Below are 10,896 nucleotides of genomic sequence, written 5' to 3'. Positions count from 1 at the left end.
TTTTCCAACTTCGACTCTGTTCTGAGGCTCCCTCCTACCCTGTGGCCCTCAAAGACCCTCGTCCTTGCAGGCAGTGAGTCTTGTGGCTTCTGGGCTCACGACATCTCGATATTGAGGCTCTGCAGGATAGGGGGTTTAAGGGATGATACTCTCCCTCCTTTTCACTGAACGACTGCCCAGGCCCCAAGCACACCCGGCTGGACTCCCCTCACCCTCAGCCACAAGCCCCAAGGTCATCTCACCCAGAAAAAGGAAGCCTCTGTGCCCTGTTGGTCTTTGGTGCCTCACAGTCAGCTGCCAGGGGTAACTCATAACCTGTTACTGATAAGAGATAAAGTTCCCAAGTCACAGAATAACCACGTTTTTTACAAATTAGCTCAGTCAAGGTTATCCCTAGAAAAAGACCTCTCCCCCCACTCGCATTTGGATATGCTTCTCTGAGGGAGGGTCGGCGTGAAGGAAGCAGCATGGCAGGGAACGTGTCACACGAGGCACGTGGCGTGTTCCTCTGGCATGTCCAGGGAATTGTTACACATGTGCATGCCATCTGTTACATGGGTCATGCCTGGAAGGAGGCTAAACCCTGCAGCCCAGAAGCTGGCATGTGGGGTGACGGCATAAAGGGTTGGTCCAGTTCACTGCCGAACCACCAGACCCCACAGAGCCTGGCTCACAGGAGTGAATGAATGAATGGATGGACGGATGGTGAGTGGGCGGACCCTGCACTGACGCTCAGGAGACCTATCTCTGGTCGGGCTCAGTCCCTAATTGGCTGTGTGCTCTTGGCACATCTCCCTCCTCCTGTGGGGACACTTCCCTACCTGTACCATGAGGAACCTGGACAGTCTGATCCACAAGGGCCCCGCCAGCATTCCAACATTCAACACTTTGTTCTCATCTCCAAAACAGGGATAAGTAACAGTGCCTCCCTCGGAGCTATTGTGACGAGCACCTGGCTAATGTAGGTAAAGTGAGCACTAGACAAGCGACAAGCGCATGTGGCTACCGCCACTCTCACCACTGTCGTCTGTTGCCAACAGAGGCTGGTCTGGGGAGTCTCCCCCAGCCTCACCTGTTCAGGTGCTGCCTGACCACCATCCCCCTCAAAGCTCCCCCACCCCCATAAAGGCATGTTCCCCTTTAGATTTGCATGTCCCTGAGCAGGGAGCTCGACACGGTCATCCACCAACACCTGGTGTCATTTAAGTCCTCGGGACTCCTCCTGCAGATCAAGATTTGCTACAGGAAAATGTTGATAAATGAAAAGGGAGAAAGAGGTCCACAATTTGGATGTTGTCAAGAAGGGAAAGGATGAGAAGGACACTTTTCTCCCAGCCAGAGTGTCCTCGTACATCTCTGGATGACAATTCTCTTCAGGGTCTTTAAAAGGACTCCGAGTTTTTGAATCACAGCTTTCATGCAGATAATAACAGCCACTTGTTCATTTTCAAGGACAAAGTCCTGAAGATGTGCCAAGTAGTGCGGGCTCAGGGTTAGCTGTCTTTGCCTTAAATTGGCACCTTTTCCAGCATTTTTGCCTTTTAGTGGTGGCTCCAGCAACGCAAACATCCTTTCAAACCTTAAGAACCACATTTTCCATGATACCATCTCAGGCATCACTATGGGGTCAGGGGCAATATTTTTAGGTAAGAACTGGCCTAGGACCTCCAAATCCAATCATGCTGGTGGGCACTTGTCCCACAAGGTTGTTCTAGAAAGTTCAGGAGTGTCTCCAGCTATTGGGCCAATCCTGCAGGCTGCATATTTCTCGCCCAGGTTTACGGTTCCCGGGCTGAGGACAGGGAAGGATTACGAGTTTTGCGTCAGGTCAGTCAGCGAAGCCGGGGTAGGTGAGAGCTCAGCCGCCACAGAACCCATCAGGGTCAAGCAGGCTCTGGGTAAGTCCAAGGGCAGGTGCAGCCTGTGAGCCCCTGGGTGGAGACAGCCCTGGGCTGGGCAGAGGGCTGAAGGCTTACAGACCACATCTTGACGGGTCTGATCCCAGCAGCCAAAGGGGCATAAGCCCTGGCGGGGAACTGGAGCTGACCCTGACCACCCTTTCCTTTGGGGAGGAAGTCACGATGGCCTGCAGCCATGGGATGGGGCCCAGTCAGCTCTAGGGGGTAGGCCCCAAAACCTGAGGCCCAGGTGCCTTCTGGGGGGCAGATGCTGCGGGCTCAGGAGTACCCCCTGGAGCTGGGTGGGCACCCATAGGGGAGGCTGGTTGGCTCACCCAGGGACCCCTGCCCAACCTAGCTGCCCCTAGGGAGCAGCTGCCCTCATCTCCTTGCCTCCCTGTAGCTACCCCATCTGCCCCGTATGGTTTTGTCCTCCTGAACTGTGGGAAAAATGAAATGGTCATTGGATGGAAACCCCCCAAGCGTCGTGGAGGTGGCAAGATCCTGGGCTACTTCCTGGATCAGCATGACTCAGAGGAGCTGGACTGGCACCCGGTCAACCAGCAGCCCATCCCAGCCCGGGTCTGCAAGGTAAGTCTGGAATATGGCAGCCTGGTGGCATCACTTCTGCAGGCCGGGATTGGAGGGCACTATTGGGGCTCTGGGTCTGAAAGAGGCCTCAGGTTCCCCTGTGTCCACCATCCAGCTGATGTTCAAGTGCTGACCCGCTTGCACAATCCTATTTCAAGCCCCCCGAATCTCTCCCCCTGTGGCTGCACCTCCTCCCCCGCCCTTCCCCAGCCTCGGCCTTCACAGTCTGTGTTCTTGCTCTTCAAGGTCAGCGACCTTCATGAAGGCCACTTCTATGAGTTCCGTGCCCGGGCAGCCAACTGGGCAGGTGTTGGCGAGCTGTCGGAGCCCAGCAGCCTGTTTGAGTGCAAAGAGTGGACGATGCCCCAGCCAGGTGAGAGGCCCAGAGGCCTGAAGTCCAGCACCTGCCCACCTTCCCTCCCCAAATCTAACCGGTGAGATGAACACCACCCTTCTGTCTACGCATGCAGGCTTGCTCTGTTGGTCCCAGACCCAAGACCCCTGATTCTTCCACAGCTGACCCTGTAATTCCTAACACAGACTGAGCGTTAACCCTGCCTTAGAGGACTCCTGGCCCGGGCCATCAACTAGCCCCGTACAAGCCATCCCCCAGCTGGACACACCATCTCAGCTCTGATTCTGGCCACAGACTAATCTCAAACCCCAAAGGCACACCACTAGGTGACCAACTCATCCCAGTTTGCCCCAGACTTTCCCAGTTTACCACTGAAAGTCCCACATCCCAGGAACCCCCTCGGTCCTGGGCAAACAGGGACAGTTGGTCACCCTAAGCACTGCTCCCCCAACCACAGAAGCTTTCTCACAAATGAACCCCTCACCTTCCCCGGGGAAGGGGCAATCACAACCTCCCATTACTCTGTTCAGCTCAGTTCTGTTTTCTACACAAATCTTTACACAAGTGGCAGATAATGACAGTGCGTGCCACATTGGACAACGACAATTATAAACAGCTACTATTTATTGGGTACTTACATTGTCCCAATAGTTTTCCATAAATTATCTCACTAATGCTCACAACAGCACTAGAGCTATTACTATCCCCATTTTACAGATGAGGAGACAGGAACATAGAGGTTAAGTAACTTGCCCAGAGGCCCAATGGCTACCAAGGGTGGAGCCAGGACATGAATCCCAGTGGTCCAGTTCTGGAGGCCAAACCCTTACCCCTTTCACTAAACACTGAGATGGCAAAGACTTCAGAAGGATTAATGTTGTCTGGGATGGGGATGGAAGGTCAGGGAAGCTTCCAGAAGGAGGGGATGCTGAGCACTTTTTGAAGAGTTGACCCTATTTCAGGCCCAGAGCCAAGCTTTGTCATGAAGCCAAGGCCAGCCAGCTCTCCACTCTACCCAGGGTGGGCACTCCAGGAGTGCTTGTGACTGACAGACTCACAAGTTTGCTAACTGCCCACTCGGCTTGCTGCCTGTCTGGCCAGCTGGCCAGCCGACTGTCTGGCTTGTTTCCTGGCTGCCTGACTCCCACATCTCTGTCCCATCTCTCATCTCCCACAGGCCCCCCGTACGACGTGCGGGTGTCTGAGGTGCGGGCCACCTCCCTGATGCTGCAGTGGGAGCCCCCGCTGTACACCGGGGCCGGGCCGGTCACGGGCTACTGCATCAGTTTCCAGGAGGAAGGCTCCAACCAGTGGAAGCCAGTCACTGCAGACCCCATCTCTGGCACCCACCTGAGGGTGAGTACCCTGCCCCTTCACGCTGTACACCGGGGCCGGGCCGGTCACGGGCTACTGCATCAGTTTCCAGGAGGAAGGCTCCGACCAGTGGAAGCCAGTCACTGCAGACCCCATCTCTGGCACCCACCTGAGGGTGAGTACCCTGCCCCTTCATCTTCTGACCAGCCCTTAGCCTTCTCTGTCACTGGACATGGCAGAACCACAGAACATCAAAGCTGGAACAACCCTCAGAGATCTCTACCTTCACTAATGGCAGCAGAGGACCAGAGGGAGAGAAGGACTTACCTAGGGTCACACAGCAAGTTGGTAGTAGGTCTGGCTGGTTGGTGGCCTTACCCTGCTCCACGTGAGGCAGACTCCTCCCTAAAACTCATGTGATAGTCAGACAAGGGGAGAGAAGGACTTACCTAGGGTCACACAGCAAGTTGGTAGTAGGTCTGGCTGGTTGGTGGTCTTACCCTGCTCCACGTGAGGCAGACTCCTCCCTAAAACTCATGTGATAGTCAGACAAATATATCAGCATTTGGATATGCATATTCCCTGACCCAGGAATCCTGCTTCTAGGGTTGAATGGTAGAGAAATAATTAGACAACTGTGCAAAGACCTAAGCACAATGACGCTCATCGTAGCATTTTCTGTAATCGCAAAAGATGAAAACAACTTAAATGTCCATCGGTAGGGGGTTATCTAAATTAATCATGGTGTATCCTTAAAGTGGAATCCTGTGCCGGGTAGTATAAATAATAAGGCAGTTTAAGGAGTGAGATAGTGTAAGGAGCAGCAATAATATAAAGAGAGAGGCAGACCTACATATACGTACTGACATGAAAATAGATCCATCATATGTGGCTAAGAAAAACGAAGCGGGATGGAACAGGATATTTATGTTAGATAGCATACAATATATATATAAACAATCATACATGCAATATGTGTTTCCTAACTTAAATGAGGAGAAAACTCTGAAGTCTTTGGACAGATAAGACATCTAGCAGAATGCTTGGTCAGATTCCCCAGTGGTGGTTTTAACGTCCACACACATGGAGGAAGGGGCAGCACCAACGGTCCTCTGTTGGCTTAACAAAGAGAGCTCACAAATATTCACACATGTCAGAAGACACAGGTGTCACTCGAGGCATTCTCAGCAGACACAAAGTACTAATTTAGTCGATCAGAATTACGGACTTCCAGGCCACAGAAGGCCTCCTTCACAGGCCATGGCGTCCATCCCTGAAGCCTGGGGTCTCGCAGCCTCCTTTGTTTAAGGAACGTTTGTAAGGACAGTTCTTTTTTTTTTTTTTTTTCTTTTTGTCTTTTTTACTGACCGGTAACGGGATCGCAACCCTCGGTGTTGCGCCCGCACCGCGCTCAGCCAGTGAGCAGGAACTGGTCTCCACATGGGATCCGAACCCTCAGCGGGAGCGCCGCTGCGCTCTCAAGCGGCGCACTCTCCAGTGCGCCACCGGGCCGGCCCCAAGGACAGTTCTGCCATGTGGACTAGGATTCAATTTCTGCAGCTCTAGGAAAAGAGGGAAAATTTCCTCCGACCCATTTTGCTGTCTTTTCCTAGTGGGCAGGAGGGTGTGTGGATTTCAAGACTATTCAGTAGCATTCCATTAGGGAACACCCAGAGAAAAAAGCAGGCAGGCTCAAGAAGCCCAAAGCAATGTGGGACGAATGAGATACTAACATGTAGACTAACAAGTGGCTTTTACCAAATTGTTCACTCTGGTCCTCTCTTGGGGCAGGACTGCCAGAGGAGCTTCAATCCTTCATTTCATATTCCTCTCTGTTGTTTTAATTTTTCCCAACAAGCATGTATTTCTTTTATAATAAAAAAAAATTAAAATATTTTAATTTTGTAAAAATAAAATTAAAGCCCCCTAAGACAGAATCGGGGAGGACAAGCCTTGGCCAGTGGAAGCCTGAGATTCTGCAGAGTCTCCACTTCTGCAGCCCAGTCTCCCTGCAGTGGAGAGTTGGCCAGTGCTGGGCAGCCCAAGAGAGCCGCAAGCGATGGATGGCCTCTCCACCTCTGCATATAGGTTGGCCCAGGCCAGCGTGGGACAGCCTCAGTGACCTGGCACCAGTTTCTGCGTGTGGATGGCTGGCTGCCATTCACTCAGTCATTCACTCAACACCTCTTGACACCTACTTAGTGCCAGGTCTGGACCAGGTCCTAGACATCAAAAGCTAAATAAGTCACAGTCGCTGGGTAATAGGCAATCACAATACTGTGTGATAAATGCTGTGAGGGAGGGGATCCGAGGAATTCTGAGATCTCAAAGGACAAAGGTCAGAGACGCTTCCTGGAATCCCGGCATGGGCCAGAGCTGAGTGGTGAAGTGTGAGCTGGAGTCAGCAAGGCCAAGGACGGGAGGGCATTACAGGCCAAGGGCTTGGCCAGGGCGAAGGCAGGGAGGCGCAAAACGACGTGATGCTTGTGGGGACCCCGAGGGAGCCGTGGAGTGACAGGGACATAGTGGAGTATGAAGGCAGGAGCTAAGGCCAGAATGGAAGACTTTAGGGTCTAAATCTCCTTTTTGTCGAGTTGGCCAGTGCTGGGCAGCCCAAGAGAGCCCCAAGCGATGGATGGCCTCTCCACCTCTGCATATAGGTTGGCCCAGGCCATCGTGGGACAGCCTCAGTGACCTGGCACCAGTTTCTGCGTGTGGATGGCTGGCTGCCATTCACTCAGTCATTCACTCAACACCTCTTGACACCTACTTAGTGCCAGGTCTGGACCAGGTCCTAGACATCAAAAGCTAAATAAGTCACAGTCGCTGGGTAATAGGCAATCACAATACTGTGTGATAAATGCTGTGAGGGAGGGGATCCGAGGAATTCTGAGATCTCAAAGGACAAAGGTCAGAGACGCTTCCTGGAATCCCGGCATGGGCCAGAACCTGAGTGGTGAAGTGTGAGTCAGCTTGGCCAAGGACGAAGAGGAGGGCATTACAGGCCAAGGGCTTGGCCAGGGCGAAGGCAGGGAGGCGCAAAACGACGTGATGCTTGTGGGGACCCCGAGGGAGCCGTGGAGTGACAGGGACATAGTGGAGTATGAAGGCAGGAGCTAAGGCCAGAATGGAAGACTTTAGGGACTAAATCTCAAAACCAGAGCTTGACCCTAAAGGCCACCAAAAGATTTAAGCATAATCAGACTGGCAGGGGGAGGGAGAGACTGGGGAAGAAGGGTCCAGAGGCAGAAACATCATTTAGGAGACCTGGACTAGGGCCGGCCCGTGGTTCACTTGGGAGAGTGCGGTGCTGATGACACCAAGGCCCCAGGTTTGGATCTCATATAGGGATGGCCGGTTAGCTCACTGGGTGAGCGTGGTGCTGACAACACCAAGTCAGGGGTTAAGATCCCCTTACCGGTCATCTTAAAAAAAAAAAAAAGAGACGTGGACTATTCGAGGTGCAAGCATGGTGCTGACAACACCAAGTCAGGGGTTAAGATCCCCTTACCGGTCATCTTAAAAAAAAAAAGGAGACGCGGACTATTCGAGGTGGTGCTGATGACACCAAGGCCCCAGGTTTGGATCTCATATAGGGATGGCCGGTTAGCTCACTGGGTGAGCGTGGTGCTGACAACACCAAGTCAGGGGTTAAGATCCCCTTACCGGTCATCTTAAAAAAAAAAAAAAGAGACGTGGACTATTCGAGGTGCAAGCAAGAAATCAGGCTTCTATCAAGGCCACGGCTGGGACACAGAGGGGAGCAGCCACATTCCAGAAACATTAGGGAAATAAAGTGGGCGGAACTTGGTGGTTGGATGGGGAGAGCTCAAGAAAAGGGTGTCAGAGGCGACCCTCCGCTGGCCTCTTTCTGGGGCGGTGGGTGACGGCAGTATCATGTAGAGAGATGAGGGACACAGGAAGGGAGGGGTCTTCTTGCTGGGAGGTGGATGATGAGATAAGCTTCCAGCAGGTCGAGATCCAGGTGCTACATACCTGGGAGGTAATCCAGGTGACAGGCCCATTAAAAAGTTTGAACTCGGGGTCTGGAACTCAGGACAGGGATGTGCTCCTTGGCTGTTCCCACCCAGCAGGGCAGCCTGTGTCCTCCTGGAGGTTCCCCAGACCCCGGGGTTCCTGCAGCCAGGATTTCAGGAAGGGTGAATCTGCTGTTCTCAGTGCTTGCTCTGTCCCCACCCCCAGGTGTCCAACTTGCAGCCTGGAAAGAGTTACGTGTTCCAGGTACAGGCCATGAATTCAGCTGGTCTGGGACAGCCGTCCATGCCTACTGACCCAGTGCTCCTGGAGGACAAGCCAGGTAGGAATGGCCAGTGGGAGCCAGAGGGAGCCGGTGGGAGCTGGGGTGCCACTGCTCAGTACTCAGAGGGGGTTGGGGGAAGCACGAGGGTCCACAGCAGAAGGACAGGATCTGCCAGCCCTTGTCGCCTCTCCTCACTTCCTCCAGCTCTACCCTTCCCTTCTTGCCTGTTTCTCTCGCCTTCCCCACCCCCATTCATTTCTGTGGGACCCCAAGATAGATGCATATCTTTTCCACATGATTTGGTGGGATCTTCCTTTCATATCCCATATTCATAAATGCATACAACTCTATAGATATTCAAAACGACCCCCAGCTCCATCTTAGATACCACACCTGGCCTTGCCTGTGTTGCAGTCACAACTCCTGAGGTCCCTCCTGCTACGTGCCAGATGCTCTGCTAGGTTCTCCCACTTCCCCAGCCCTCCAACAAGCCCCTGAGGAAGGGGTCACTGTCCCCACATTGGATGATTTTATTATAGCTCAGAGACATTAAATGATGAGGTCACGCAGCTAGTATATGACAGAATCACTCAGCTCTCCTAACTATAAAGCACGTTCTCTTTCCGTTCTTTTAACTATTCGTTCATTCATCAAATATTTGGCGATGCTCACATTGCACTGGAGATACAGGAGTTAATGAGAAAGGAGGGTCCCTGCTCCAGCGTAGGGGAGGTGGGGGGAGCAGATGGACAGTGAACAAGTAAACATCTAGGTGAAGAAGGAGACTTAAGATATCGACAAGTGCTATAAGGGAAATAAAACAGGCTGATCGTGGGGTGTGGTTACCTCAGCCAGGGCAGTCAGGGAGGGCCTCTCTGAGGAGGTGACATTTGAGTGAGAAGGAGCCAGATCATGCAAGGCCTTGGAGGCCACCGCGAGGAGTCTGGGTTTATTATTTTATTCAAGTGCAGGGGGCAATTCCTGGAGGGTTTAAGCAGGGGAGGGGCTGACCTGGCTTATTATTTATAAAAGTCCGGTGCCCTCCTTTGGATCTTTCCCTCAGATGCCCGGGAGATCGAGGTTGGTGTGGATGAAGAGGGCTTTATCTACTTGGCTTTTGAGGCCCCTGAGGCCCCCGACTCCTCAGAGTTTCAGTGGTCCAAAGACTACAAGGGTCCGCCAGACTCCCAGAGGGTCCAGATCGAGGATGGACTTAACAAGTAAGTGAGGGGAGAGGAGGAGGCCCGACTACTCAACAGGACCCCAAAGACGGGTTGGCAAAAGCTCAAGGGTGAGACCCCGCGGTGGGTTGGAAGGAGCTGCCTGGTCGCTCCCTGAGCATGAGACCGCCACCTTAGGGAGAGGTGAGGGGGAGTGCACTGAAGGGGCTGACATGGCCACAGTCTTCTGGAGATTCTTTTTCTGGAAGGAACTGTGTGTGCCTCTGCCTCGGTGCCTCCAGAGAGATGCTCAGGACTCAGTTTGTAGCCTGGGTGCCAGGGGCTTGCTCTTGCAAGTTCTCTGGGCTCAGCTTCCTCATCTGTAAAATGAAGGGTTGGACCAGATGACCACAAAGGCCCCAGTCAGGTGTCCCCATGTCTTACTCCTCCTCCCCCAGCAGCTCGTGGCCTCGGCTCTGTCCAGCAGGAGATAGAGTTGACGCCTCCAGCCCTGGAGGAAAACAGGGCAGTACAGGCAGTGAGCAGAGCTTACTCCTCCTCCCCCAGCAGCTCGTGGCCTCGGCTCTGTCCAGCAGGAGATAGAGTTGACACCTCCAGCCCTGGAGGAAAACAGGGCAGTACAGGCAGTGAGCAGAGCTTGTGCCAGACAGCTGGCTAATGGGGGCACTGAAGATGCCAGGCCAGAGGGGACCCACCAGGAGGGGGTGCAAGGAGGCAGCTGCCCCTGCTTCCTGGCTTGGCCAGGGTCTGGGGTGGGTTGCAGGGCCTCCAGAGCCAAAAGATTCTCCAGCTCCCAGGCCTCCATTGCAAAAGGCCAAGGAGCTCCTCTCAGAGCCTCCACTCTCCTCTCTCTGCCAGGTCCAAGGTCATCCTGAAAGATCCCGGCCTTGAGGATCTGGGCACCTACTCAGTGGTAGTCACCGATGCTGATGAGGACATCTCAGCAAGCCACACGCTGACTGAGGAAGGTAACGCTCCTGCTCCACTGCCACCTCCCCGGAAAGGCAAACCCAGTCAAGAGTCCCAAACACAAATACCCACAGAGGCCAGAAGCAGCAAGAAAAATGAGTAAAGTGGCAATTTCCACAGAGAAGCAGGTCCTCACCACCCACCTATTCAGTCAATCAATCAATAAATAGCTACTGAGCACCTGCCATGTGCAGGTACTGTCCCAGGCCCTGGGGATTTCATTGGTGAACTCAGCAGACAAAAATCCCTGCCTGGTGGAATTCACTTTCTCTTTGTCTCTCTTTCATTTTCCCACTTTTGATAGAGGCAAAGATACCAGAATTGCTT

At 53.2% G+C, this 10,896-nt stretch overlaps 1 protein-coding gene across 1 annotated transcript in view; it reads left to right on the top strand.

Moving 5' to 3' along the window:
• Positions 1-10,568, top strand: part of LOC103608174 (myomesin-3-like) — a gene marked incomplete at its 3' end in the record, with an annotated part of 36,141 nt that extends 25,573 nt beyond the window's left edge. The window contains exons 14-20 of the mRNA XM_008592616.1: positions 1,777-1,898; positions 2,302-2,489; positions 2,736-2,862; positions 4,022-4,200; positions 8,362-8,476; positions 9,483-9,639; positions 10,459-10,568. Of these exons, the coding sequence (XP_008590838.1) occupies positions 1,777-1,898; positions 2,302-2,489; positions 2,736-2,862; positions 4,022-4,200; positions 8,362-8,476; positions 9,483-9,639; positions 10,459-10,568 (998 nt within the window). The remainder of the gene's footprint in view (positions 1-1,776; positions 1,899-2,301; positions 2,490-2,735; positions 2,863-4,021; positions 4,201-8,361; positions 8,477-9,482; positions 9,640-10,458) is intronic.
• Positions 10,569-10,896: the final 328 nt, after the last annotated feature.

Source organism: Galeopterus variegatus, unplaced genomic scaffold (assembly GCF_000696425.1).
Source record: "Galeopterus variegatus unplaced genomic scaffold, G_variegatus-3.0.2 Scaffold8105, whole genome shotgun sequence".
NCBI lineage: Eukaryota > Metazoa > Chordata > Mammalia > Dermoptera > Cynocephalidae > Galeopterus > Galeopterus variegatus.
This window is presented reverse-complemented; position numbering and strand designations above follow the sequence as displayed.